We start from the raw sequence: 27,696 nt of genomic DNA, 5'->3' as shown, positions 1-27,696 counted from the left end.
GGTCCAACGGCCCGGATTCTAAATATGGACCTGGATCGGATACTGCGACCAGTAGCCATCAAGATTTGATATCAGGGCGAAGTCACCACCCGAGTCCTACACAACGGAGCGGCAAGCGAAACAATGTACAAGAATAGAAACATTATCCTCTACCAATCAAATGGTTGCTTAAAAGACGCTGAAGAATTTTTCATTACAAGATGTTGCCTCTTAATCCAAACCCACATCATTCTCTGGGCTATCTGAAACGATTCATATCAACTCACTGCTTAAACCTTGAGAGTCACTTTCTCCACATTCCTTCCTGTAATTTCAACCACAGTATGCTGAATATCTCCTTCAAATGCAACAGTTAACCGCAGATTTTCTTTCGGCCAAAGAGTCACATAGTTATCAGACCAATAAAGCGGCGCAATTTCCACACTTTTGAGTGCATTGATAGCATTCAGACGAATGAAAACTGCCGGCCCTGCAGATTGGTTTTCGAGCAGGACCTCAGCATGAGTCAAACCATCGTCTGTTGGTGACTCCAGGCTGTGTAATGAACCATTCAAAGTAGCCGGTTTTAGTGTCTCTAGCTTAGTGTATTTGGCAAACTTAGTAACTGGGGTGGTGTACCAATCAGAGTTTGACCAGTCCAAGACATCCGTGGTAGGAGAGAGCCAGTATACATTGCGACTAAGGAAACCTTCATATTTGGTATCACTGAGTGTGAGACGGAGGAAGCCAATATCTTTGACTGTTTTAATTCCGTTAAGCGAAGCCACCACCTTCGAGGAATGAGGCGTTGTGTTGCTCTCCACTGTGGCCTCGGAGAGTTCTTCGCCATTTGAATCAATGAGATCTACCTTGATGTGCCGATTTCCGCTGTTTTCTAGCGAGTGGTTAATCAACCAAATATTTCTGGCTCTCATAATCATAAGCCACGTGTTCCATACGCGCTCCAACCTTGGTGCCAAAGTAGGCTGCCATAGGGCTGAGATAGTAATCAAACAACTGCCAATGCAGATTCGGCCAGGCGCTATTTAACATCCAATAAATAATCCCTGTGGCAGGTCGCGTCGCATTTTGTTGCGTTCCGTAAGCTTCAAACTGGGATCGCGTGGCCTCATAATCTGTCATCTGACATTTGACGATGTAGTCCTCCAGGCTAGATGGCTCTCCGTATCGAGCAAATAGAGCGTTGTTGTAGAGCTTCCGGTCGTAAAATTGCGAATCATAACGGGACATATGATATTGGTCTGCATCTGGTTCTTTCCAAAGTGTTTCCAGCTCGGCACCAGACATGAACTTTTTCAGGCTGCCAATCTCAGGGGTACCAACTCCAGGACCCAATTCAGATCCAAATCCAGATGCCGCTCCTTCTTCATTGTTGTACCAGTAATTCGGGGGTACCCAATCGTATGGGCCGTCCATCTTCATTCCGGATGGCCCAAGAGCTTCGGGGTAACCACGCTTGCTGGCTGATGCAATGATTGGATTAGGCCAATCCATGACTTTGAGAGCGTCTAAATAGATCTCGGTGGCTTGGATATTGGGCCAGAAGTCTGAGCCCACTAAAAAGCCAAGCATCGAAGCATGGCTCTGCATCATCTCTGCCTCATGCAGCATTGCTGCCTTCACAACTGGGTAGTCGGACTTTCCCCATTTGACACCATCGGCCTCGTCGTTATACTGTCTTTGTCAGTGTTCTAACGTCGCGGCAAGAGTATGAGAAGACTTACCTTCCACCCTTCCCATTTGTCACAACATTCCCATCCCGCCAGGACCATCAAGCCCATCTTATCTGCGAGATCATAAAGTTCTGGGTGCTCCTGTTTTCCCTCCAAGCGCACAGTATTGAGTCCCATATCTAACATTTAGGCGAAAATATTCTGCACCCTGTGAATATCGAATCGCAAGAAGATATCCGGCCCATAACCAGCTCCGATGACCTGGAAGGGCTCGCCATTGACAGCAAACTCGGTATCATTGGACTTGTTTAATCTCGATGATACATGGCGAATCCCGAATTTTTGGCGAATTGAACTGTCTGACACTGACTTCTGGGGTTTTCGGATGATGGCGCTGGCATGTATCGTGTATAGAGGCTGCTCACCCCAAAGGGCAGCCCACCAAATATCAGGGTTCACAATTGACACGCTCATAGACACCGCCTTTTTCTCTTTTGACTTCAGGTCAAATGTCTCGCTAATTTGCACAGCTACCGAGCCATCTGGCCCTTCGACGGTGCCGTTGATCATTATTTGCTGACCACTAGATTCAAAATTGCTCAAATCAGTCCGAAAGGTGACCTTCACAGGCTCAGAATTGGGGTGAGTAAAATTAGTGAGGATGCGGAACGACGATATCGAAACCGCTCCAGTCTGAGAAACCTCCACATTTCGCCAAACGCCGGTTCCATTGTCTGCTGGGTAGGGATTCCAGTCCACAAACCCCTGGGCAAAATCGCGAAGATAGTTGGTTGGGAATGCACAAACGAGAAGACAATTAGCTCCTTCCTTAACATGATGGGTCAGTTCGTACTGATGGCCGCCATAGGAGCCTTGCTGCTCGTCACTTGACGCAACGAGCACTCCGTTCAGATATATGTCTGCCTTGGATGTGATTCCATGTGTCTTTAGGGTAAAATATTTGCCGGCGGATGGGTGCAGTGTGAACTCTTCTCGATAAAGCCAGGGTGCGTCGAACGTGGAGGGATCAGCGATAGATTCCATCTTATCCGAGTAGAACAATTCTGTCTCGTTGTATACCTCGTTCTCAATAAGCCCAGCCATAACTGTGCCACGAGAACCAACCCGATTCCATGAGGAGACATCTTTTCCCGGCATGGATAGTACATCCATCCCTTCTGATACTTTGGTCGATGATTGGAGGTACCATCCCGGGATAGCAGCAATATCACCAGCAGTGGCAACAAGGGGTTCGGAGCCGGTAGTCACTGCGCAGGCACATGCACTGAAAGCAAGTGAAATGCAAATTTTATGCATGTTCCTTAACATGATCACTTGGTTTTTCTGGTTCCTCAGACGCCAAAAGTGATGTTGAGCTCGGATCGAAAGAATTTATGCGATGGGTTGTTCATAGAAAAGTTACATTGTGTAACTCGATGAAAGAGCTATACGACCGTGGGATTGGGTTGTTTGTAGGTGTTCTCCGACAACTTTCTAGGCTAGGACTCCGGCAAACCTGTTATGTTCTCCGTTTCCGAATAAGGTAATTTCCTAACAGAGAAACCTGAAAATGATCGAAACTCATTTTTGAATTGACCATATTCCCTATTCTTCCAAAGCGAGTCCTCTTGGAATTTGTGCGGTATGCTTTTTGTAGTGCATATCTTTTGTTAATCTGAATCTGGAATAAAAACAAATATTTTATGTTGCCAGATCAGGTGATCTCTGAATAGCTTCATTGTGGCAGATCAGGAAAAAAGGGTAGTGATAAGCGGTGAGAAAGGCGGTAAGTTTTACTATGTTGTCTGATTTCGTGATGGTTTATGCCTGATGTCTCGGGCATAAGGTTCAGGCATTCAATATTCAGGCGCCATGGCATTAAGGCATCCAGGTATCGAGGCTTCCAGGCGCCAATCGGTTTTCATCTCGTTTAGCAAATAACCACGTCAATTCTTATGCACATGGACAGACTCGCATGATTATAGTCTGTTGAAAGAATTATGGCTAGAGGCTAGCTCGGGAAAGTATTCCTTGCAATGTACTCCGTACCTCAGGGGGTGGGTCCCCCTGTGGTATGCCGAGAACTCGTAGGCTTTAACCCCTGCGCTGTACAACTCCTTCAACACGGCTGGCATTTGCTTACAGCAGACAAAATAGGAATACAATTGTACTCATTTAATTCACCAGTGCAAGGAAGGACAAGCCATAGAGCGTAGGCCCTACCGGACAGGGGCACAAGTTACAACTTCGGAATGCGTCAATTGTTGCATCTCGTTCGTTTGCGGCCCTAGACCATCCTGTCTACGCCCTTTATCCACTGTCTCCTGTGATCAATCATGCCCCTCTCGGTGATTCGCCAGTCTTCTCGATTGGATCAAATTGATCTTTTTGACAGCTGCTCTGGAATGCCACAGCGATCCCTTATCGGGAGCGCCAATAAGGAAACCATGGAAATGAGACGTTGCGCGTTGCACTCTCCTCATCTTGTCATCCAATCTTGGATATAACTACAATGCAATTGTGGACTCCTTCTTAATGCAGTCGGATGTTCAAGGTACACTCATACAATTCCCCCTACAGGAGGTGCAAATGGCCTGGGAAACCACGCCTTGTTACCATGCCAGTGCTCCTAGACGGTTGGAATGTGGTTCTCACTCCACCCACAAATACATCTCTTTCTCATTTTCATTTCGGGGAGCTTGACGCTGGCTGGGCGGCTTTTCTTCGTCTCTCAGTATCCTCATCTCGCCAAAGACCGGGGCCAAGCTATACTATTCATCCTAACGAGACTTTGAGCCTCATGGTCGTATCAATAATCACTTTATACCTCTTCTTCCAATAACTGCACTGACTTTTGGAGACGTGTCGCTACCAACCTTCAACGGCATCCTTGAGAAATCCAAGCTTAGCTGTTCTTCTTGAGACCCTTGCAAGCAGTTTCTGTTACGCTTTCTATCAGGCGAAGGCGTATATCAGTTGCCATGCGCGTGTTCAATTATGCATCACAACCTTCGTGGATGGGTCTACTGGCTGTAGCTCTACTGGGTACTTCAACTGTGCAAGCGATAGAGCTGGATCTTGAGAATGGAGGTTAGTGTTCCACTCTGTCACCAGTCTCTCTCTGTGCAACGACTAATTGACGATCAAAGATTCTATCAAAAAAGCAGCCAAACAGGTCGCCAACAACATGATGAGTTACTACACTGGTATGAACCCCGGTGACAACCCGGGTAATTTGCCGGATCCTTACTATTGGTGGGAGGCCGGTGCAATGTTCAACGCCCTTATCGATTACTGGTTCTACACGGGCGATGATACTTGGAACAACATCACGATACAAGGTATGCTCTGGCAGGCGGGAGAGAATAAAGCATTCATGCCGGCCAACCAGAGTAAAACTGAAGGAAACGACGACCAGGTTTTTTGGGGCTTTGCTGCTATGACTGCAGCGGAGCGGAACTTCCCAAACCCACCAGCAGACCAACCTCAGTGGCTTGAAATGGCCCAGGCTGTCTTCAACACTCAAGTTCCCCGGTGGGACACTACTTCGTGTGGGGGTGGCTTGCGCTGGCAAATCTTTACATGGAATAACGGCTACAATTATAAGAACACCATCTCTACTGGCGGATTTTTCAATCTTGCGTCTCGCCTGGCAAAGTACACCAACAATCAAACGTACCACGATTGGGCTGAGAAGGCCTGGAACTGGACTGCCGAGGTTGGATTCATGACCCCCGAGTATCGCTTCTGGGATGGAGCTAGTGACCTCACTGAGTGCAAGCCAATCAACCAGATTGAATGGACTTACAACGCTGGAGTATACTTGCTTGGCGCAGCTAATATGTATAATTTGGTGAGTGAACTCGACCTGATGAGGCCTTCCGATACTACATTATCCAATCTAATGCTATGAACAGACCGGAGATCCTAAATGGAAAGATCGCACCGAGAGGATCATCAATTCTTCCAGTGTTTTCTTCTCTCACGACCCACCCGACGTGATGTACGAGAGAGCCTGCGAGACTGTCAATACTTGCATGGTCGACCAGCGGTCTTTCAAAGGATATTTGTCCCGCTGGATGGCTCAAACTGCCCAGATGGCTCCTTTCACATACGATATAGTCATGAAACGGCTAAAAGCCTCTGCTCAGGCCGCTGCCAAGACTTGTACCGGTGGTATCAATAAGAATGTGTGTGGTATGAAGTGGACAGCGCAAAAATGGGATAAGACGAAAGACTTCGGTCAGCAGATGGCTGCCCTTGAGGTCATTCAAGCGAATCTGATCACGCATGTGGCAGCCCCAGTCACTAACGATGACGGTGGGACCAGTAAAGGAAACCCGAATGCAGGTGATAAGCCCCCAAAGGCAATTCCGCCCGGTCTCGACTACGACATAACTTCAGGCGACAAGGCTGGTGCAGGTATTTTGACCGTGCTATTCATGCTTGCCATTGGCGGTTCGACTGGATGGCTGATTTGGGATTGAACTTGATATATCTCTTTTAACATTTCTTGCCTCTTTTTTTCGTCCTCGGTCGTTTATTTCGGTGTCGACATAGATTTCGCGGCTCTCTAATCCCCTTGTATTAATTCCTAGACGATGAGGTTAGTGGCATTTTGTGAATAATTTTTCGAATCCAACATATCATCATTCTCGCTCTGACTTGCCCTGTTCTATCCTCCCTGATTTCCCGAATTCCGGTGTATCTGCATCCCCCGTATACGCATGTACCTACCTACTCCGTATATGTACGGGATCTTCCCTAGCTGATGGGCACTCCTATTGGAACAAAACGATGGCTGTCTTCGATTATCACCTTCCTTTCTCTGGCAGACTCAAATTAGGGGAAAGCCACGTACTTCAGTGGGGCGCATACACCTGCGTGCGGTTACCTCGTTAAGAAGGTCAATCTTGGAAGTGAAAAATAGGACATTACTCTCTTCGCTGTGAGATTTATCATTTGTATGATATTCTTCATTTTTCCTTCGGAACTCACCTAATGACTTGAATCAACGTGTGATAGTGTCTCGCTGGCTCCTGCCCTATCCTAAGTAAGTTTCCTTTACTGTGTAGATTGGGCCGGTCGTCAATCCAAAGCCGGCCAAAGGACATAATTTAACGTGACGACATGACAGAGCACTTCCAATTTGGGTCTAGCGGTACTCTGGACACTGTAAGAGAGAGCAACTATAGCTCAGGAGGACTATGTGGGAGTGGCAGGGCAATAGATCACGAGGAATCGTAATATCCCGACATTTAGCCTCTCATTAGGTCTATTAGCGCTATGATCAGCCAACACACAAGACATTTCGTTCAAAGAGATGCATTCTAGTGCTCTGGACATTATTGAACGTTTGTTCGTCGTCCACATCCACTGAGACCATGGTCGAGGCTGATCGTACTCCAGAGACTGTGCCGCCAGGCGCCATCAAAATTGAGGGAAATGCTGCTGAAGAGGCGCAATACTGGTTATTGTGTCCCTTATGGAGAGTTGGCAAGGTTGTTCGGCCCTATAGATCTGTTTAGAAATGAGAGCTAATCAAGCCTTAGCCTAGAAGGACGTTTGAGGTGAGACTTCCTGTAGGATCCCGACTGGGTAGATACTTTACAGGGCATAATACGCTGATAATTACACAGCAAACTAGAGGAATCTTTCGCGAACCAGGCAGCATGGAATGCTGAGTTGCACCGACTAATGGAGAAAGTACTTGACGAGGTTGCTTGCTTGGGGCATAGAGATCTTAAGCTGAAAGACGTGGTTGCCCACATTCCCAAGTGATTAACTTGTATGAAGATATTAGTCATATACTCGGGAGCAAATGTCTTTGCAAGGGTCCTCAACGTATGGACTAGTAAAGCCACAGTCATACTGAACAGCTTGATCATTGCGAACAGTGTCACCAAACTCAGTCAAGGAAGCTTCCTTCGTCATTAGATAATGTAAATCCTGCATTTCCCCAAGCGAAATAATGCCAGTGTAATTCGGATGGAGAAAGCCAACATTTCTTGATTGCGTATTGCCAACGGTGAGAAATTGATGAATAGTCGACGATGATCGATAATCTCCTGGCTCCGGTTCATTTGAGAAATCACAGAACCCCCAATCCTCGGATGGCTTAGCGAATTTAGTGGTCAAGGCACGGTTTTCATATGGGTGTTGTGACAGAGGCCGAACAAGCAATTGTTCCCGAGGATAGTCAAGGCTACCCTCCACTTGATTCGAAGATATCCAGTGTGGTAGCATGACAGTGTCATCAGGAAAAGTGGGATTCGCATCATTATATTTAAGCGTACTACTGCAATCCTTCCGGATATTGTCCTCCGTTAAAGTTGGGTCAAGGTCTAAGCCCGGGTCGATTTGAGGCAGAGTGTCGAGAATTTTTGAGAAATGTGAACTTCGACAAAAACATGAGGTTGCAGGGGGATTATCACCAGCAGACATATGACATCCAGTCGTCTCATCCGCCCGGCGCTCGGCCTGGGAAGGAAAGGGTAATTCGGGCAAGACTATATCCGCTGGATTGCAGAACAGCGTAGCTTCGGCGATGCGAGTTGGTTCTATTAGTGCGTTAGCCTTCAGTAACAGCTTTTGTCCCCGAGAATAAAATCCGTACCATTGAAAGTATATGTATCTCCAACCTCGGACAAGGGCAGCAGAGGTGTTGATGGCCAAGGTGCTAAAGGGTGCATATCGCTCTGGAAGTCGTCCAGTGTGTTCCGACAAACATTGCTGCTGTGATCATACGAAGGCTTGCCGATTAAGCATTGATTTTCGAAGTAGTCCCCTGTAGAGGTGGCTAGAGAAAAGGGCAGAGAATTTGCAAGCGAAGCACAGTGTGTATCGGACTCTGATGGCGGAGTAGATTTTGATGGTGGAATAAACTCCGAAGTCAATACCGACATGCTACGGTAGCGCTCTGGATCGTTAAAGACAAAATTTTCTGTGCACATGATAAAGTGTAACAACACGAGGCAGTATTCAATGACACAAGACGGATGCGATATGTCACATAAAGCCCCTTGGCAAGGGGTGGAAAGTGAGAAAGGTGATATCAATCACCAAAAAGTCAGCAAAGATATTGAGAAAGGATGAAACAGAGCAGTACAATATTGCAAGAACACATTTAAATTAGCACGTGGATTGCGCTGTTTATTTGAATCGACCCTGCGAATTCGATCATTTGGCTCCCAGGAACGATGCTACTATCTGTCATTAATCAACTTACCCTTAGATTTGCATTTAAATGATTGATAACCACTATATTCTCGTTGGATATGCTGTTCCCATGAGCGTTGCACTTCGTCCCGCCTATCCATACTCCTGGGTGTTCAGCCTTCTCGCCCAGCTCGCCAAATAATTCGCGATTGCAGGGTCATAGTATACGCCTCTCTGCACATGCTGAGCAAGCAAATCAAGGTAATTTTTTTGTGAGTTAAATTGATTATTCGGCGACTGATCAGGTTGTGTTCTAGCCGCTTGTTTTGTACTCTTGTTTTGTACTCTTGTTTTGGTAGTCATAGTATTGGCGCAATCAATCATACTAGCGTGGAGAAGCGGAAAGCACTAGGGATACAGTGGAATTCATGAGGCTTGGATTGTATTACGGTCGCCCACTACATTACTCGGGGCCCTGCTCCTGTGGGCAGCATTGGCCAGCCGCGTCAGGCCCAGCAAAACGGGAAGGACAAAGTGCATGGTGAAGAACTTCAAGGCTGTATCCGGTGATATGGGTCGGTCCAGCAAGCTCTAGGAAAAGAGACCTTGTCGTTAATGGCTTTGAGGCAGCGAGAAGCCATATTAGTTGTACTCGCGGTGGACAAATAATCACCTGGCTATTTCAACGTACAATAGGGAATTATCGACCCCTCAAAAATGTTCACAGATGAGAATTTGAAGCGTACATACTTTAAAGCAATGCCATCACTATGCCATTTATTGAGAGTATACCACAGTACATTCCGTCACGCCCTTTAAATTAGTCCAGTGTGCATCTTCTGAGCATCATTGGAATGAGGTAGGCCCACTTGAATGCCATCAATAAACTGCACGGGTCTGTCGCTGCTACTTGACACGATCGGCCTGTGACTTACCGCTTCCTCCAGCAACAGGAAAGACTCCTCTCCGTAGTGCTGGGAATCATTGTCCTAACAAGTATTGTTCCGCAAGGCTGAGATCTCTCCCTGGAGGAAGGCATTTTGCCTTGGTCTGTTGCATCTAATTCACGTTCTGTTCATTTGCTTCTATCCGACGAAATGTCTTCAGTGAAAGTCTGTTAATATTTGGCCCTGTCTAGCTCCATTAGACCAGCCTGAGGTAAATTGAGTGCTACTTGCTGTGATTTCTTTGATCTTGCCCATGCCAGTTAGTAAGGGGGCATTTAAAATGATACCTAAACGAGGGGTGAGGCGCCGGAGGTCAAGTAGACCCATTCAAGCACCCTTTCGACGCACATATCCATGCGGACAGTTCATGGTAGTAAACGACCGTGTGGTGAAATCAGAAGAAGAAAAAAAAAAAAACTGGCCTCCAGACCGCTGTGTTGACCAAGATTGTGTTCGTCCGTGATCGTCAATTAGGAACTGAATATCCTTCATAACTGCGCAGATATTATAATTATTACCTTTGCATCTCTCAGATGTCTAAATAGCTGTTCAAATTATCCCGCGTTGTCGGTTCGACGGATAGGGCTTTGGTAATGCAATGTACAATCAATGGATATAAGAATGTGTGACATTCACCAAGAGGCGCTTAAGTAATGGCAGAAAGATTAGAGTATGATTTGACCAAATGAAAAAAAATGTTCAAAAGTGGTTTGAAGTAAGATTATCCAGTTTAGATAAGCCATGGCAAGCTTTCCGCACTCCGGTCCCTCTTTGAGTAGTTTTTTTCTTGCGGAGATACTATCCTCTAGAAAATGATTACCATCCAATTACCGAAGCCAAAGTTGTTACAGAACAGAGACAATCCCTTTTCCTCGAGAGAGATTCAAGACCGTCTACTGTAAAGAGGCGCCTCTACGCATTTGCAACCCGCTGAAATGCGAGGATGTTCTCTCATTGAATCAACTTGTATACAAATGGAGCGTTAAGTCTGGAAGGAAACTATTATCGGTATTAGTCTTCCACAATTATCTATTCAGAGTGTTCAATATTGATTCTACGTTGAGGCCGTCCAGACGAAGGAAATGGTGCTGAATACCAGGAATAACTGATTTTTTACTTTTTTGCCCTATTAAGTATATATAAGCCAAATCGATTTCATGGGACCATACTGCTATACTAGCAGAAAACATAAAAAATGGTTCACTATATCCACGTGTGTGGCAGGCAGCATGGAATTACTACGGATACTACACAACAGCAGATCCAGCTTCTGGAGCAGGCCATCAAACACAAATTTGGGGAAAATGCTCAGTGCCACGGGATTTGCTATCACCAAGATCGCATACGACCCCACCCATCCTGGCTCCGAAAAAACCTTGTGTATGCATGTGCTGGGGAAAGGGGATTAAACCTTTTAAACCAGGTGTGGTACAACACATGGATGTTACGCATCAACCTAAAGATTGAAGGTAGTATGGATAAAGACTCCACACGGGCGCTGCTAGGGTTGCATATGAAGGTGGAGAGGATCGACTTTACAGGAAGAGGACCCAACGAAACTACCAAGCGCATGCGGAATTTGAGAGATGAGATATCACGGTTAGCTGATGGTTCAGCGGACACAAGATATACGAGTGACTGTCAGTACTTCGGGGAACGATTCAGCATTGGAAGGGACATCTGATGGAAGAATAAAGGAAAGACGGAAGGAGGGGCTGCTGTAGAGATAATTATACCGCACATATGATGTGCCCTTCCGACCGGAGAAGGCCCCAACCATGCCTGTATGAACAAGCTTATTTGCATGAAAATTAGCAACACCATGTATAGTTCTGTTAGAAATCTTCGTGTTGGTGAACCTGCGGAGAACATACTCCTAAACAGTATTTCACATGCGAGTGGCCACCTCAAGCGAGTGTCCACCCCACCACTACCTATTCACTTAAATGCAATTATCTCAACCAAAAGGCCACTAAATTCGATAATCTAAAATCGAGTTCTATTAGGACATGTAGTCAATTTTTGACCCTGAATTCCACAAACGCTACACTTCGGTAAGGCTCTCGTACGTGGCTGAGAAGGTGCCGGAGCCGGTCATACCTCACGGGGCATCGGCGCTTCAATTGCTGGTTCTTCTACCTGAATAAGCTCGAGAGCCTCTGAAACTAATAAGCCTTCCTCTCGAGCTATCTGCCTTGGTAGACCGAGCTTTTTTACGCTTCTTCTTCTCGTTTTCAGCGCGTAAATCGCTTACTTCTTTCTTGAGGATAGCTCCGATTGCTTTGTGATCTGGCAGGCTTTTAAAACCTGATTTATCGCGGAATTAAGCGGGCTCGGTGGGCTTTTTAAGCGCTGGCTTTATGTGTTAAGTCTTTGCTAAACACGTGATTGACGTGAATTCGTGACTTCCCGTGAACCCCGCTTCGTCAATGACATCTTGAGCTATTCACATCCATCGCATACTGTGATAGGATTTTGTGTACGTAACCTCTAAATCAGCCCTACGCATTGGCACTGATTTACGCCGAAATACCCCGACAAAGTGCTTCGAAATCATTGGAACGACGATCGTGTCTCAGTCTGTGGTCTTCTTCCCCCATTGGGCCGTCGGCGTTTGTTTTGGGGTTATTCCAAGTAGAGGCTGATGCGCTAAGCTCGAGACATGATGTTTTCTAAGCAGATCTCATGTCGGAGACCGGGGTGATCAAAGCCTTCGTACGATACAAATTTTCTTTCTGGCGGAGCGACCTCGATCGGTAGGGAGGTACGGATTAGACTCGGTGGTTTTACTGTGACTCTGGGGACCAGCCGTTGCTACGCTGAGAGGACAGGCGAGGGGACGAATATTTACTAAAGCTTGAGCCGAGTCATAGGAGATTTATTCTTGCACGTATCCCGTTGCTTCTTGACGGCTGGGTTTATGAGAGCAATTTTAGGAGCATTATAAATCGAATTCTGCCATTCCGGCCGACGTTTCCTCTCCATCGCTAAGAATCCAAGTCCACCTGTAATAACGAAACCTCTTATTAAAATGACATTTTGGTAGTAATATCATACTATGGCTTACTACCGATTTCTTCCCCTCCGGGGCTAGCCTTAACTAGTTCAAATTTCGCAAGGCTCGACTAACTACTTGCCACTGATCTATATTTGTTTCTGCTGGTGATTTCACGCCAAATGAGATATGGTAATGAACACGATATTGGCTACTGTGTAACTTGAGTGAAAATAGCGAACATGATTGTGTTACGCCAGATAGTCAGTTCAGCACAGATTAATGTTTCGCTCTTGTTTACCGCATTGTTCATCTTGACCGGGTGAGTGGGGCGTAAAAGACAATCAAAGAAAGAAGCTAAGTATAGTAGGTCTTAAAATATTATTAAGCCTTCACAACGAACTAGTTAAACGGCTGGACAGTAGGGCAAATACAATCTTAGTTCTGTGATAAATGTACAGCAAGAAGCATGCTCAAAAGTGAGTTCCACGTACCCCACCATTTTTGTTATCTAAACAGGTCAAATATTGATGTGGCTAATTATCTGTCATTAACTAACTAACTAGTTAAACTATAGCCGTCTCGAATCCCCGCGTGGGTTTAGTCGTTTCTGAACGTCCGAGTCTCGCTTCGTTTTTTTCGTCGGCCAAGAGTACAGCACGATATGAGAGATAAACATACCGTTAAATCCAGAAAGTAATGTGATTAGGTTCATAGCAAGAAGGCTCTCGCGGTTTAACACTGATCAAAATTGTAGAATAGACATGTGCTTATGATAACTTTCTCTCCGACATCTGATCTCCGGAACCCAATTACCAAGCCTCAAGAAAACACGCTTTGCTCCCGGGAACGTTTGGTTGCACCACCCTTACAGGAAAGATGTGTAATTTCGCTGTCCCTTTATCTTTCTTTCTTTTTGTCTTGGGCCCATAAACGTTGAAGTCGGTCGAGTAAGAGCTATTCTTTTATAGAATTCCAACCTCCAGCTTATCGATTCAGAATATATATAACTCAAACATCCTCACCAAGAGCCAATACGCCGATATACTCTCCGCCGAGAACAATGACAATGTCCTATTCGACCGCCTTGCCTCCACTAAACGCCCCTCCAGCACCACACACAAACAATAGCCCAAGGCCCACGTGGGGGAGAACAAACCCCCACCCTGCAAAACAGAGATCGCAGTGTCCCAACCCACAAGTGGAGAAGATAATTGCGGAGATTTATGCGGAATTCATCAAGCTGCATAGTATGGACCACAATATGCGAATTGAGCTACAGCTGAGGAAGGATGTCCAAGCACGCCTCGAATCCCAGTTACAATACCAGAATCGCTGCCTTCAAGCAGCAGAGAAACAGGCTTTTGACCTTAGAGAACGGGTCAGCATATTGGAGGTTGAACTGGCATGTCAGAAGCGGGAACACCTTCAATAACTCAACGTGGACATCAATGAGCGACCTCCATCTCTGCTGCAGTGCTTATGGAGAAGGGAGGGCGCCAGTCTTGCTCATAATTGTGCGATTGAAGAAAATCACTCAACGGTGGATGTCAGTGGCGTTCCTCGTTGACCTTAGTCAATGGAACACGAGCCCTCTTGCGCCTGTGATGTCAATGCCGGATAACTTGTCTGTATCCGTATGTCAAAGCGGTGAAAATATTCGCTAAGTTAAGGCACGGCCATACACTTAACTTGATCAAGCACACTCTGAGTCTAGCTAAAAGATGAACATTCAGCCACCCGCTGTTCTATCTGATAGATTAAATACAAAACGAGGACTACTCTGTGGATGCATACCGATCCTTATTTTCGCTACAGTAGTCCAGCATCGCCTTCATATCTGGCGATAGTACTCTTCTGGCCATGGCACGTGCCAGCAAGGCAGATAGTGACTGCTGGAGCTTCTGACAGTTTTGCTGCTCATTTTTGCCATATCCAGCTATCCCAAGATTTCAATGACCCCTATCATTATCGACCGTGTCAAAACTTCAGGTTTTTCGATCCACAATGACAGCCACCAATAGAGGTGTACAGTACCAAGCCCGCTTCGTCGTGTGATGGATCTTCTCGCATTCAAATTTGGAGAATGAATTGCCCAATAGGAATGCTGGGCTCTGTTTGACTAACAATGCACACTCAATGGAAAGTCTACTTACACTCACAAGATATGACATCATATATTGGACCAATTGTATATTATACTTCCGGGCGTCCGTCCTTTCTCCGTGTATACTCGTAAGGCTCAGTATCGCAATCGAATAGCCCGCGACTGTTAAGATTAGTGAAGCCCTGGAGGCTATCCCTCTCGAACATCGGGATCTATGATGTGAATCAAGAAACGAGATAGAAAAGTGTGTAAAAGGAAGAAACTAAACTATGGAAAGTGAAGAGAAATGCACCTAAAGTCTTCACATGACATGACTTCTAACATCAGACGAAGCGACTGATTGAAACCAGGCAAGCGTTTGGTCTTAGTGCACCGATGGTCAGTGCGGGTATATAATATGTCTACTTTGCTGCTTTCAAGTTATTCTACGTCGCATCCTACCTGAAAGACGGTTGGTACTCCGTTTGTTCTCGCAATGGACTTGACAGGGGCCTCTTCCACGAGGTTTCTCATCCTGCTGCTCGCTATTTTGATAATAGGGGCCCAGTCTTCCGCTAAAGCCGTTTTTGCTCATTTTATGGTATTTCTCGTTCTTTCCCAATCATTTCTATTGCTTAACGAGTCGATAGGTTGGAAATACAGGAAGATACACAATTGCGGACTGGAAAAACGATATGTCACTTGCTCAAGTCGCCCACATCGATGCATTTGCCCTCAATATGGCACACGGCGAGTCAACAAATGAGAAGTCGGTTGCAAATGCTTTCCATGTAGCCGAGAGACATGGATTCAAATTGTTCTTCTCTCTTGACTATGCCGGTAATGGCGCTTGGCCGAAGGCCGAAGTCATCAGCCTGCTGCAGAAATATTCGTCCAGTTCCGCTCATTTCCAACATAATGGCCTGCCCTTCATTTCCACCTTTGAAGGGTCTGCAAATGCAGATGACTGGGTTTTTATTAAGTCAGAAACTGGCTGCTTCTTTGTTCCGGACTGGTCATCTGTTGGAGCTAAGCCCGCACTTGAACTCGCTGGAGGCGTTGCTGACGGCCTTTTCTCATGGGCAGCTTGGCCATTGGGCATCCAACGAATGAACACGTATATTGATGCATCCTATCTCCAGTATCTCGGAGCAGCTGGCGGAAAGCCATATATGATGCCTGTCTCCCCGTGGTTCTATACCAATATGCCCGGATACGACAAGAATTGGGCTTGGCATTCTGATGATTTATGGTACGATCGATGGATGGAAGTCGACTATATTCAACCTGAATGGGTTGAGATTATCTCATGGAACGACTACGGAGAATCCCATTACATTGGACCCCTGAATGACAAAGCTTACGTCGCTTTCATGACGGGCAAGGCACCATATAACTACGTGCGCGGTATGCCGCACGATGGTTGGAGACTTCATCTCCCCTACATGATTGATCAGTATAAAATTGGGAAAGCCGCCGTGACAAAAGAGAGCCTTGTGGTCTGGTATCGGAAGCAATCCAGACTTGCTTGTGACGGTGGAGGCACCACTGGAAACACAGCCAGCCAGCTACAGATCGAATACCACGCCTCTGCAGTATTTCAGGACAAGGTCTTCTTTTCCGCCCTGTTAGGCTCCAACGCCACAGTCGAATTGACTATTGATGGCCTGAAATTCGATGCTTCATGGGAATCGGAGCCAGATGGCGGGGTTGGTATCTACCATGGCAGTTCTGACTTCAACTTACACCTGTTTGGAGATGTCACTGTGGCAGTTGTGCGGCAGCTTGTGGTAGCCAAAGTTGAAGGCACACCCATCACTACTACCTGCGATAACGGTCTCGCTAATTTCAATGCGTGGGTGGGAAGCGCGACTGCTGGGAGTTCGATTTCAGCAGTTTCTCCAAAGTTATCACTGTCCGATCAAGTCTGCATTGCTGGGTCAGGGGCTACCAACTTTGCTGGACTCTGCGGATTTACCTGCAAATATGGATACTGCCCGGTTAGTGCCTGCTACTGCACTGCTATGGGGAAGCAGAAGAAGCTTCCAAAAGCCACAGGAGATAAAGGGTATCCTGCAAACGATGATGCTAATTATGCCGGTTTATGTGATTTCTCGTGCAACTATGGGTACTGCCCCAAGACGGCGTGTTCTACAACCGAGAGACCAACATACATCCCCACCAGCTCTCCTTGCACACCGCCAGCCTGTACCAGGGGCGAGGGGAGGGCAACCTAGCTGGTCTATGCAGCTTCGCCTGCGCATTCGGATTCTGTCCCGTTGATTCATGCACATGTTTATCAACAGAGGCTCTGATCCTTTCACCGGACCCAGACAATCTCATAGGTGTCCTGCGTACTGATGACAGTGACGAGTACCAGTTCATGAAAGGTCTTTGTTTCTTCGCTTGCAACAGGGGTTACTGGCCTGCTGGTGCCTGTAAAGTTTCTTCTGGTGGCGGCGACGATGACAACGACGACAACGACGATTCTGATACCGTGCAGGTCAGCATTGACCCTTCAATTTGGGAGGACAATTCCTCCATTTATATAATTAGAAAAACGTGTTTTATTACACAGTTAGAGTAACACAGTCTAAATTACAGAATAGGCGTGAGATACATATGTTAAGTACCAATCAACTACGCTATTTTGTACAGTTTCTAATACGAATTTTGGTGTGAATGAAATCAGTTACCAACGAGAGCTCGGGATTTATATATACCCCCTGAGAGCAGCGACCAATATTTGGCTTTGTGAAGGCATTTTTCTCTCCAGGGTATCTCCTCGCCTTACTTGGCCTAGACTCAGCTTAGCGCCGTGGCGTCTTCTGATTTACAGTCTCGAATAAGAATGGACGGGGTCTGAACTAGCGAGAAATTACTAACTGGGTCATAGCGTAGAAAAAAAAGAGACATTGCCCGGTTCATGTAGGAATGCTGTCATTGCGACAAGCTTCGTTCATATCCCGCGGAAACCTGCAGTATGCAGCTCTTCTTCATCCTCAAGGATTCGCAACCAAATTGTACGGGTTAACAAAACACTCAGTCAAACCTGAGAGAACCGCGGGATTATCCCGCTCTGGCGATCAACCGCACGGACTTGTCTCACACGCATGAACCATGGAATAAATGACGGAATCAGCCGCTGATATGATCTGCAACGCCTATATCCAAATGCGGCCGTCACTCCGAATGAAAAATCGGATTTTCACTATCACATTTAGCGGTCACGTAGTTTCCTATTGGCTATGCTCTGTATTTATCTCGGTTTGATTTGAACAAGAAGCATAACGGGAGGTGGGGGCGGACTATGGTCTCGATTCCCCACCCAATCAGTAATTTCCCACGCCCCTCTCCGAAATGGAGGCAAGATCACGGAAGAAAATCAGCTGCATTAAAATTTATACTTTGATAATGGTTTGGATGCAGTACGAGTGTTGTATTCTGCTTCAAACGGGTCAGATCCGGGACTCGTGCTTCCCGCAAAGAGTAACTTTACTCCGGCCAAAGCATCATGTTAGAAATGCAGGAATATGACCGACTAGTCATTATCTAAGCTTGAACACGATCCACAAGGCGAACAAAATCCAGATGAATGTGGTGGTAATATAACCTAGCTGGCCAATGATAGATTACCTGGATATCCACGCACGTGACAACGAATGGATTTATAACTAGCGCTGTCGGGACCTGCCTAGCATCTTCGATTTTACACTCTCCTTTTCATGGAATGGTGTCACATTGCCATGTTTGTCCTCAAGTAAAACGGCAGTCCGTGGTAATTTGTTCTTATTTTATGTGCCCACCGGGTCCTAACTATTTTTACTACTTACTTATTTCATCACTCTTGCTTCTTTCACTAATCCACTGACGCTCCGTTTCCCTGAGATTTTCTTCGAGGACGCAAATCACGTGCTTTTGGGCCTCAATGTGGCTAACCAGATCGTTAATATGCTGATGACACTGACTTCGGTACTCTTCAAGGTTTTTCAGTTTGGCGTCTTTTTGATAGCTTTCATTTTGCACTCTGACGAATTCCTGATAAATCTCTTTTGTGATTTCGTTGAAGCGCTCGGTGGATGGACGGCAATCTAAGGTATTGCAATGATCAGTTTTACTATAAACACCTTCAATGAGTTTAGATACTGACACGCAATGTAGGACCGATGCGAATGCTGTGGTTGCGGATGTATTCTGTGTCGGGGCATCTTGGAGAAAATTCTCGGTTCCCGTATTGGCAAAAGCTTGAATATACGACGTACTGTGAATGAGGGTAATCAGAGCTAAGGAACGGCTGGCTACTTAAGCATCTCTTAAAACACATGTAGTTAAAGCCTTTACAAAATCACCAAGGAAGACCCTGTCCCGGGAGCTATGAAGTTCCGCCAGTCAAATTGAGGAAGTTTAATAAGACGAGAAAAGAAGAGCAAGAACATCGGACTGTGTCGGAGAGGTTTTATGCAGGCAAGCAAGCTAAACGAGACACATGAAATGCACTACCGTTGATGGGATACAGTCTGGGCATTGTGAAGAAGTTTAGACAGGCTTGGAGATGATGAACACCCCCTTGTCAATTTTCATTGTTTGGTTATGTTTATGTTTGTAGTGGCTTGACATAGGGAGCAAGCAGATCACTCCATGTACTGTATGAGACGGTTCACAGTGGAGGACATGCAAACCTCAACAAATTACGGTTAAGACACAGTCATTCTGTTTATAAATAAGATGATCAGGTGCTAAAGTTATTTAAACAGACCTAGAATAGGTGGTGACTTTGTCTTAGGTCTGGAACCGGCGATTAATCTCAAGAACCTAAACAGTCTGTGTAACGGAATAACCCATTTTGACTCGGCCGGTCTGATTGTTGACTTGAACAGTCAAGGAAAACCCACTTACACCCATCGGTTTCTACAAGAAATTATGGTACTACAACAATGGCTCATTGTCGTTCGAGTGAATACAATACAGCCCTACATGGACTAACAGGGGGAGAGCTAAAATTAGATTAGGGTGTTTCCGCTTAGGGTCCGGGAATTCAATAGTAAGAGTTTAGAGTTAAAACTGATTTCGAATCCCACTGTACTGTCGAAAGTGTAGGTCAGGGGCACTATAGCCGCAAAAAGCATAGCGTCATGCCAAACAAAGTCCAGCAAATAATTAGAGAATGTGTGGGGATGAAACTGATTTTGAGCTTGTCTGTAACCGAAGGCTCGACTCCTTGGGCATTGCTTCTCTATGAACTAATTTGAAGCTCTGCTAGTCCTCTTGGTCCGCTCTCGTCTCATAGCATCCCGCGGGCATGCTCGGTGAGGCTTGGGTCCCAGGCGTCGCATCCACTGCTGTCGAACTTCCTCCTGCGCAATGCATCTTCCGTCTTGCATCTTTTCTTTCAATGCTTCACTATCTATATCAGACCCCGTGATAGGTTCCCACCACGTTGCCGGTCTCAAGCATCTCAGCTGAAGTCGCCGTCCAAGTATGGCCTGTGCTCGCTTCAAAGGTGGCTGAAATGGATTGTTGGCTGTCTTGGACTTCTTTGATGGCCGCGAGTTGGGGGGATGATCAAGCAACGGCATTTTGCCGGATGCATCTTGCGCACGATGCATATACCGTAGAGAGCTCTTGTCAATCATCACGTTGAAAACTGTAAAATGAAACACGCTATGAAGCCTTGACTGGATGAACCAAGACTGGTTATTTTCCCGATCCATTGCAACCCCTTTAAAACCTCTAAATGCAAATTATTACATCTCCTGGTCATCATTTCCTCGCAGCTCCCAATTAGTAATTTGAAAGAAGTATAGTAGATGTTAGGGGCATAATTCGGTGGCGTCAGGAAGTTGACTGTACGTCTTTCCGACCCATCTCTTTCTCTGGGCATAGCTGCTACTCACATTCCGTATATACCTGAGACAACACAATCAAAGGCCGCTCTAATATCATAGCTGAGTTTAATTTACTATCTTACGTTGATACGACCGTGGCGCAATATTAGGACCGCATTTTTGTTGGGAAGATTGGAGGTTGAGGTTTAATGCAAACCTAATGCCATCATCTGCACTAACAATATTTAAATTTGAGGGCCAAGTAAGGTCGATGGAAGAAATTCGGAAACCAGGTCCGTTGAGAGGCAGGAATATGACGGTTTGGGATGTACGCATATTCTGCCCGTTACAAGGGAGCAGTAAGGAGGATGATAAACGACCCGTTCAAAAACTGCTAGTTCGTACTATGTATCCCGATCCCCGGGCGGTAGTATCTAGATGAACTGCTAGGTGGTGTCGTGCCTTGGCGCTTGGTTAGTTCAGAGCCTAAAACTTCCCGCTTTGCTTGTCTTCTTTCTTTCTGGTTGTTCAAGTGGAGTGGTCAGCTGAGGGAGTGGTTAACTTAGGGGGTGGTCAACCGAGGGGGTGGTCAAATGGAAAAGAGAACCTAGCGATGACTCGACTATATCGCCTACAAAGGCGCACTTCTCACTTGGAAGAAGATATAAGGGGGCCTTTCTTCATACAGTATTCTGGACCAAAATTTCATATATTTCACCCAAACATAGAAAGAATGCGCCTCGATTTACCTTTCGTCCTTGGAATAGCCACGTCGTCGTCTGCTCTGTGGTCAGTTACCTACTACACCGCAATCGATTGTTCAGGCCCGGGAAAAGAGATTGGAGGTTTTGAAGCCGGGTGTCGGACTCTGGAAACCGGTACAAACTCGGTAATGGTCTCCACCGACGATGGCAACAACATCACCTTGAGCACGGGCATCAACTGCGACTCTCCTTACGAGGATCTTATTCTGAATGAAGTAACTGACCGCTGTGTCAATGCCGCTATTCGTTCTTTCCTATCTTATTGATCGTAAGTGATTTGCTTTGCGTTTCCACTATGCAGACTGACATGTTGAAGGGGTTTGTAAAATGTTTAGTCGTGGGGTCAAAAGGAGCTTCGAGAATCTTTTTGTTAGTCACGGCATGTATACGGCAAGCCTTGGTCATCGAGACCCCGTTTTTTTGTTTTCATCCATTTTCGTCGTCGAGGTCGTCGCAGCCATTTCCACTGGAGGAGCCAAGCATAAAATTACACTCTCGGAAACAACCCAAAGGACCGCAAGCCCTTACCGGACAGTTCGATCGTGTTTGATCGAAAGTTCGCAACTGGAGAAAATGATGACTTGAATTCACATTTGCCGCAAATTCAAGTCTGCACATGTACTGTATTCTCTCATCTTACTTTAATCCGATCACTCTAAAAAGGCTCCCTGAAAGTGTTTTGCTGTGGGTTTTATCTTATCGTGAGCTAGAGCTCCGGCCAAGAGGGTGCTTGAAGTTGAACCCCCGTAATAGGAAATACCATTTTACATCCATCACAACACGTTCATAGCAATACTGGCGACGCGTTTTTACCTTCTTAATTTTCTAGGCTTGCTTACAGGGGCCATAGAGGGGGATTTAGGGCGCGTTTGGTGCGGTTAGACCCTAGATGGGCCAATTTTAGATCTTAGATTGAAATGTGAAGTCGTATCGCTCGATTATATATATATCCTCGGGTGACACTTTCAGAATCTGTGGTATCCGTTGCAGCGCCAACCAAGCCCTAAACCTGCGAGACATTCAATATGGTTTCCATCCAGTCATTACAACGCCAATCAACTTCTTGTTCTTGATAATCAACATTTTTTTGTTGTCTTGTTTTGTAAACTTGGTGCTCGAAGCTCAAGAAAACAACATCGGACATTCTACCTCGCGCATACTACGCCTACAGTAACACAAGACGAATCCCATCCGCCAAATAGAAAAATACATATTATAGTAAGCGTTTCCCTTGATATCCATATTGACGAAGACGTTCCCATGTCCAAAAACCAAGGCCTTTCAATCACCTCCCCTAGGCTGTTGACAGAATCAAAACCACCCATATCTCGTGTGTATTAGGTAATAATAGCAATGTCGCGAGGTTAATGCTTTCATTTCATGGAGTAGCTATAGCGGCAAGCCTGTCGCCGGAGTTTGGAATAGTGACAATATGGCATTGCAGGCAGGGATTTGTTTAACAGCATAGATTCTGTTATTCTCGAAAAGTAAATAATGTACAAATGCTCTATAATTATATAGTGTAGTACTCGGCCGAACAAAGACAATTTAGTCACGACGAGCCGTCCGATTAGCCCCTGATCTAGTGCATCGCTGGGGCTCCAAATCCTGCCAGGTCTGTCGCAGAAAGGCGGTATCTATGTCTGGAAACCGAGACCCAATCTGTCTCAGGGTCAGTTTCTGGCCCTTGAGCTCAAGCAGCTTTCGTTTCTCTTCTTTATTAAGCTGGCGGAGCTTGCGAGTACTCAAATCACCCGGATGATTCAGAGGTGGCTTTGATCTTGTCTTGGCTCTGGTGAGCGGGGCACCGGCTTCATCATGGTAAGGAGCTTTATTTTCGGGTGCTGCCTGCGTATTATGGTGCTCTTTGCGCCTCCTCTTTGGTCTTTGATCGCTGGAGGGGATGAAAGAATCTGTTCGCAAAGCCTTGCTTGGCCTCTCGTCTGCTTCATCGCCGGCACACTCTTCGTTGGATTTTTTAGCAGGATTGGAACAGGTGAAGAGTTCGTTCGGTGTCTCCAGCTCATCCATAGAGAGATCGGATGAGTTCAGTTGAATAGGTGCTTGTTCGTAAGGCTGGCTTCCGTCCTCCATGTCGAGGCCAATAGGCTTGAGGATCCGAGGATCAATGACCTCGAGACCGGGGGTGGTTGGCGGGGAGCTGAATGGAGAATCTGCTGCTGAAAAGCAGGATACAGCTGAGCTACTTCTGCTGCATTCACTTGAAGTATCACTGAGTCCCGAACCGTAGTGTTTCTCGGGATGTTCCTCAGCGTACGAAAGCAATGCAGGAACAGGCATAAATATGTGGTCTGACCACTGTTCGTGGCGCGGAAGCGGGTAGCGGTAAAAGCGGAGTCTTTTGGGCCGCTCCTCCGGTTCCATAGAAGATACTTGCGCTTCTGCCTTGCAGGTACGCTTTCTCTTTCTTGGAGGCTTTGGATTCAACCATATGGCTTTGTTTAGCTTGTGGGTATCATGCAAATGATGTCGAAGGCCACGCTCATCCGCGAAAGCTTGGCCACATCCGCAAATTGGCTCAGCTTCAGGCCCGCGGTTTCCAGGCATATGCTTTTCTTCAATGTGTTGCCTCATATTGCCACTTTTCAGCCATTGATGCAATCGGTCTTCTGCTTCGAGGTCTATGTTCCACAAGCAAAAGGGGCAGTAGCCAGGCCGGATCACTGTGTTCCGGTATACAACCACTTCACAATGCTGTGTCCTCCATGATTGAATATGAGAAGAGCAGTGATCTCGCCATTGACTTGGTTGGAACCATTCCATGCACTCGTAACAGAATTTCAACTCTGGTTCTGAAATTTTAAGATCTAGTGCCATCTCACGTCGGGCACAGTTGTGAATGTGAGCACTTCTGTCAGACTTTTTCATACTAGAAAAATCAGCATTTATTCCTGCATCATATTTAGGGTTACTCACCATTTGATTTCCGCGAGACAATCTCTAGCAGGGCAGCGATCTTGGATGGGGCTTTCCCGTGGAAGATAAGCCACGTCGGAATCGCGTTCACAATAGGTTTTTAGGTCGTCCACGAAAAGAAGCATTTCATCGAACGAGAGCTCCCTGTCAGAAGACATGAGAGTTGAAATGTGGGCAAGCTCGGGCATAAGTAAGGATTGAGCCCGCGTGGAAACGTCATTTTCACTTATTACCAGCTCTGATTTGCCCCTATTGAGAATCCTTTGGTCTCGTTTCTCTCGTACCCAGCGGTTCTGGTATTCCTTTAGACTTGCAAGGCGGAGTCGAATCAAGATTTTTCTGTAGTTCAGCTTCTCGGCAGCTGTAACATTTTTGTCGCTGTTTGATGCTTCAAGCTGCTTGATTCGATGTCTGATATCGACCACTTCTGGCGTCTGCAGGATACTCGCCTCAATCTCAGCCGGCAGTTCCCCTGGAAGTCCACGTTCATAAAACCTCTCAAAGCCTTGGAAGTACTCGATATGACTCGAGTGCTCTTCTTCTCCGAGAACTGCCGAGACTGTATCGATCGAAGAGCAGTGTAACAGATACTCTTTGGGATATGTCCCCGCGTCTTTATGGCCATATATTTGAGATACCAAGGCAGAACCATGTTTTCCTGTACTGAAGTCAGCAAATTTGTTTCGTTTAGCGGTTTGTGAGCTTTGATTGTCCTCACCTTCAATCACGCTTCCGAGATACTTTCGAATTATATGAACGGTAAGACTCTTGTTGTATCCAGCGGTCGTAACTATTCCTCTCAGTAATTCACAAAACCTTTCTTTGTGGAGTGGAACATCTTGCGGGCCATCAGCGGTGACATTTCTGAGAACAGGCTTTTCCAGAAATTCCTCCTTCCAGCGTAATTCAATGGGTTCTCCGCTTGAAAGGTCAAACCTGGCAAAGTCTTCAACCGTTTCGATGCCATACAGGGCACCGTGCTGGAGGGCAATAGCTAAGAGAATATAACCAGAGGCGAATTGTGGTCTCTTGGTGTCACGAATACCGATTCCGAACCTGAAGATACGTCGACGAGTAAGCCCTCAATTCAAGCCAACCCTCTCAAGGCTTTTTAGATGCTTACACTGTATAGTCTGGGTTTCGGTTCCCTTTAAGCCACACTTGGTTAATTTTCCATTCAACCTTCCATGGTGCCGTAGGGGATGGAAACAAGACTAGATCGATGTGCTTGTTTGGAAAGTTAGCCTCGCACAACCCCAGAATCGTAGTTTCCTACCTTATATCTTAGGCCTCTCTCGTCTCTGTCCTCATGGGCCGGTATGAATGCTCCAATTCTTGCTCCAGTGAAGAGGTACAATTGAAGCGCTAACGTCATGATAGCCTTGAGCAACCCGGGCATAAAAATGCGATGATCCGCTTGCCACATAGAGGATATCATTCGGAGAAAGTCCTTCTTCGTAAAGCTGTGGTCTGGATCCTCGACGTTCTCAATCGTTCCTTCATTTTCTGTCAATGTTCTCTTTATCCACTGTGTCGCAATTAGTTTGGATTCAATGGTGGAACACGGAAAGTAAATTCCAAACAAGAGCTTACACTGGATATCTCTTTCCGGTCTTCCAACACAACCTTGATTTGTAGTTTCTCTTCAAATCCACCAAACAGCCGTTCTGCGCAATTGAGAACCGATGTCATTACTGGCCGTCCATTTTTACTTTTTTTCCCACGCGCTAAATGACTGTACCACCGAAGAAATTCTTTGATGATTGTGTGGTCTGGAATTGCACAGCCTGGACCCATTGCGTAGCCCTTGATTTCATACTGCTCAACGAACCTGCAGCAGTAAGCAACTCATTCTCCGGGTGTTCTTCATGTACAAGTGCATGTCAACTCACTTCATCCAAAGGTCAACCGCTCCGCAGTACATCCTCTTGGTCTTGGGTACCCTTTTATCTTTCTCTCGGATGGAGTCCTCCTGTGCGTGAGCGCCAAAAACATAGCCGCTCTTTTGCAGTTGCTTGTCGCGCTTTTCTTTGGCGATCTCATCTTGTTGAGCAAAGTAAACTTTTCTACCCATGGCCAGTTCAATCTCCCACGCAATGCAACAGAAAGGTGGAAAATCTGAGAGGATGATGTAGAGAATGGAGAAAGCTATCGTGGAAGGTTGAAGCAGGAAAATAAATTCGATTTATAGTTTAGTAATTTGATATGACCTTAACCCAAGGCTGTTGCTCTGCGGCATCTCCTCGTGACAGATGGACTCTGTGCCTTCCAGTTTGCGTCACCTTGCTTAAGTGCGCTAATTTTGAGAGTGGAATAAAATTGGAACATCACGCATCTCCAGAAATAGGAGCATGGTGAAAATCGAGGGCCATCAAAAAGTGGTCGCAAAGTAGATAGTATTGTGGGGCAAGGTGCTTATTTGGGCATAGTCTGAGCGTAGACTGAGTGCTCAATAGATGCCTCTGAGCAGTCTCTGAGTACTCCGTAATCAGAGAGTGATCAGTGAGCATCCAATCAGACTCACTGAGCCCTCACTGAGCGTTCATTGGAGGTCACTGTTTCATCACGTGACTGGGCTGAGTTGCTCAGTGAGTCTGAGCCCGGACTGAAATCTACTCAGTGAGCCTGACTCTGAGCGCCCTCATAAAAGCGGCGGCAGCTAAGATAGGAAAGCCCCACCCGGCAGAAGAAATCAAGTACGTATAGTGACCTAAGTACGAGCCAGATTCATATTTCGACATGGGCATTTTCATTAACTAATTAGTTTCAGCTGTGGGGAGTTCTTACAAATATCGATATTGATAGGGTGAGATCATCTGAAACTCAAAGCAGGAATACATATATGCACTTCTATATACGTCAAGGGTCGCCCTGATGTGTGAAGTGCTTATTCGCAAGCTCAGGTATCGTACTTGACTCCGTGGGCAGCATGATGCAGCCGACATCTCTCCGAGGGTTCTCCACTTCCTAGTACGGAGTCGAGGGAAATCCCAGGCCCAGAACCCCCGCACTCTGCCAAGACGCAACGTTTGAGATAAGATCACCATATGACTGTCAAAAAAGGAAATGCACTACAAAGATCGTCCAAAATAAAGCCGTCCGGAGATAGCAATGGGGCGGATATGTAAATGCAGTGATCTGAATACGGAAGTATAAGGTTGACCTTGAGAGGCAATTTCGGAGGTACAGTACTTTGGGCAACCAATTGCGACTTCAGAAGGACAACGGACACACTATTTTATCCTCCAACGCGCATCAACTAACTACTTTAGGTCTATATGCCGCCGACTGCAATTCTCAATTGGCTTGTA

The 27,696-nt window shown here is 46.1% G+C and overlaps 6 protein-coding genes across 6 annotated transcripts; 3 read left to right on the top strand and 3 right to left on the bottom strand.

The window, feature by feature from the left end:
* Positions 1-269: 269 nt before the first annotated feature.
* Positions 270-2,990, bottom strand: LCP9604111_9548 (putative glycosyl hydrolase; the record flags this gene model as incomplete). Its single annotated transcript, XM_039077814.1, has 4 exons — positions 270-874; positions 939-1,674; positions 1,725-1,814; positions 1,881-2,990. 4 exons carry the CDS (start codon positions 2,988-2,990, stop codon positions 270-272), a joined length of 2,541 nt encoding a protein of 846 aa, XP_038924485.1.
* A 1,664-nt stretch (positions 2,991-4,654) lies between these two features.
* Positions 4,655-6,160, top strand: LCP9604111_9547 (glycoside hydrolase family 76 protein; the record flags this gene model as incomplete). Its single annotated transcript, XM_039077813.1, has 3 exons — positions 4,655-4,763; positions 4,823-5,526; positions 5,591-6,160. 3 exons carry the CDS (start codon positions 4,655-4,657, stop codon positions 6,158-6,160), a joined length of 1,383 nt encoding a protein of 460 aa, XP_038924484.1.
* A 1,312-nt stretch (positions 6,161-7,472) lies between these two features.
* On the bottom strand, positions 7,473-8,626 carry LCP9604111_9546 (uncharacterized protein; the record flags this gene model as incomplete). Its single annotated transcript, XM_039077812.1, has 2 exons — positions 7,473-8,233; positions 8,290-8,626. The coding sequence occupies 2 exons, from the start codon at positions 8,624-8,626 to the stop codon at positions 7,473-7,475; spliced, it is 1,098 nt and encodes a 365-aa protein (XP_038924483.1).
* Positions 8,627-15,554: 6,928 nt separating this feature from the next.
* Positions 15,555-17,096, top strand: LCP9604111_9545 (glycoside hydrolase family 71 protein; the record flags this gene model as incomplete). The annotated part of the gene is made up of 1 exon (XM_039077811.1): positions 15,555-17,096. The coding sequence occupies one exon, from the start codon at positions 15,555-15,557 to the stop codon at positions 17,094-17,096; it is 1,542 nt and encodes a 513-aa protein (XP_038924482.1).
* A 4,321-nt stretch (positions 17,097-21,417) lies between these two features.
* Positions 21,418-21,714, top strand: LCP9604111_9544 (uncharacterized protein; the record flags this gene model as incomplete). The annotated part of the gene is made up of 1 exon (XM_039077810.1): positions 21,418-21,714. The coding sequence occupies one exon, from the start codon at positions 21,418-21,420 to the stop codon at positions 21,712-21,714; it is 297 nt and encodes a 98-aa protein (XP_038924481.1).
* A 1,282-nt stretch (positions 21,715-22,996) lies between these two features.
* On the bottom strand, positions 22,997-26,459 carry LCP9604111_9543 (uncharacterized protein; the record flags this gene model as incomplete). Its single annotated transcript, XM_039077809.1, has 7 exons — positions 22,997-24,338; positions 24,386-25,043; positions 25,104-25,441; positions 25,509-25,612; positions 25,662-25,913; positions 25,979-26,216; positions 26,278-26,459. The coding sequence occupies 7 exons, from the start codon at positions 26,457-26,459 to the stop codon at positions 22,997-22,999; spliced, it is 3,114 nt and encodes a 1,037-aa protein (XP_038924480.1).
* Between the last annotated feature and the right edge of the window lie 1,237 nt (positions 26,460-27,696).

The sequence above is a fragment of the Penicillium roqueforti genome (assembly GCF_015533775.1).
Source record: "Penicillium roqueforti strain LCP96 04111 chromosome Unknown scaffold_50, whole genome shotgun sequence".
In the NCBI taxonomy this organism is placed as follows: Eukaryota; Fungi; Ascomycota; class Eurotiomycetes; order Eurotiales; family Aspergillaceae; genus Penicillium; species Penicillium roqueforti.
Note: the sequence above shows the minus strand (reverse complement) of the source record. Positions and strands in the feature narration are given on the sequence as shown.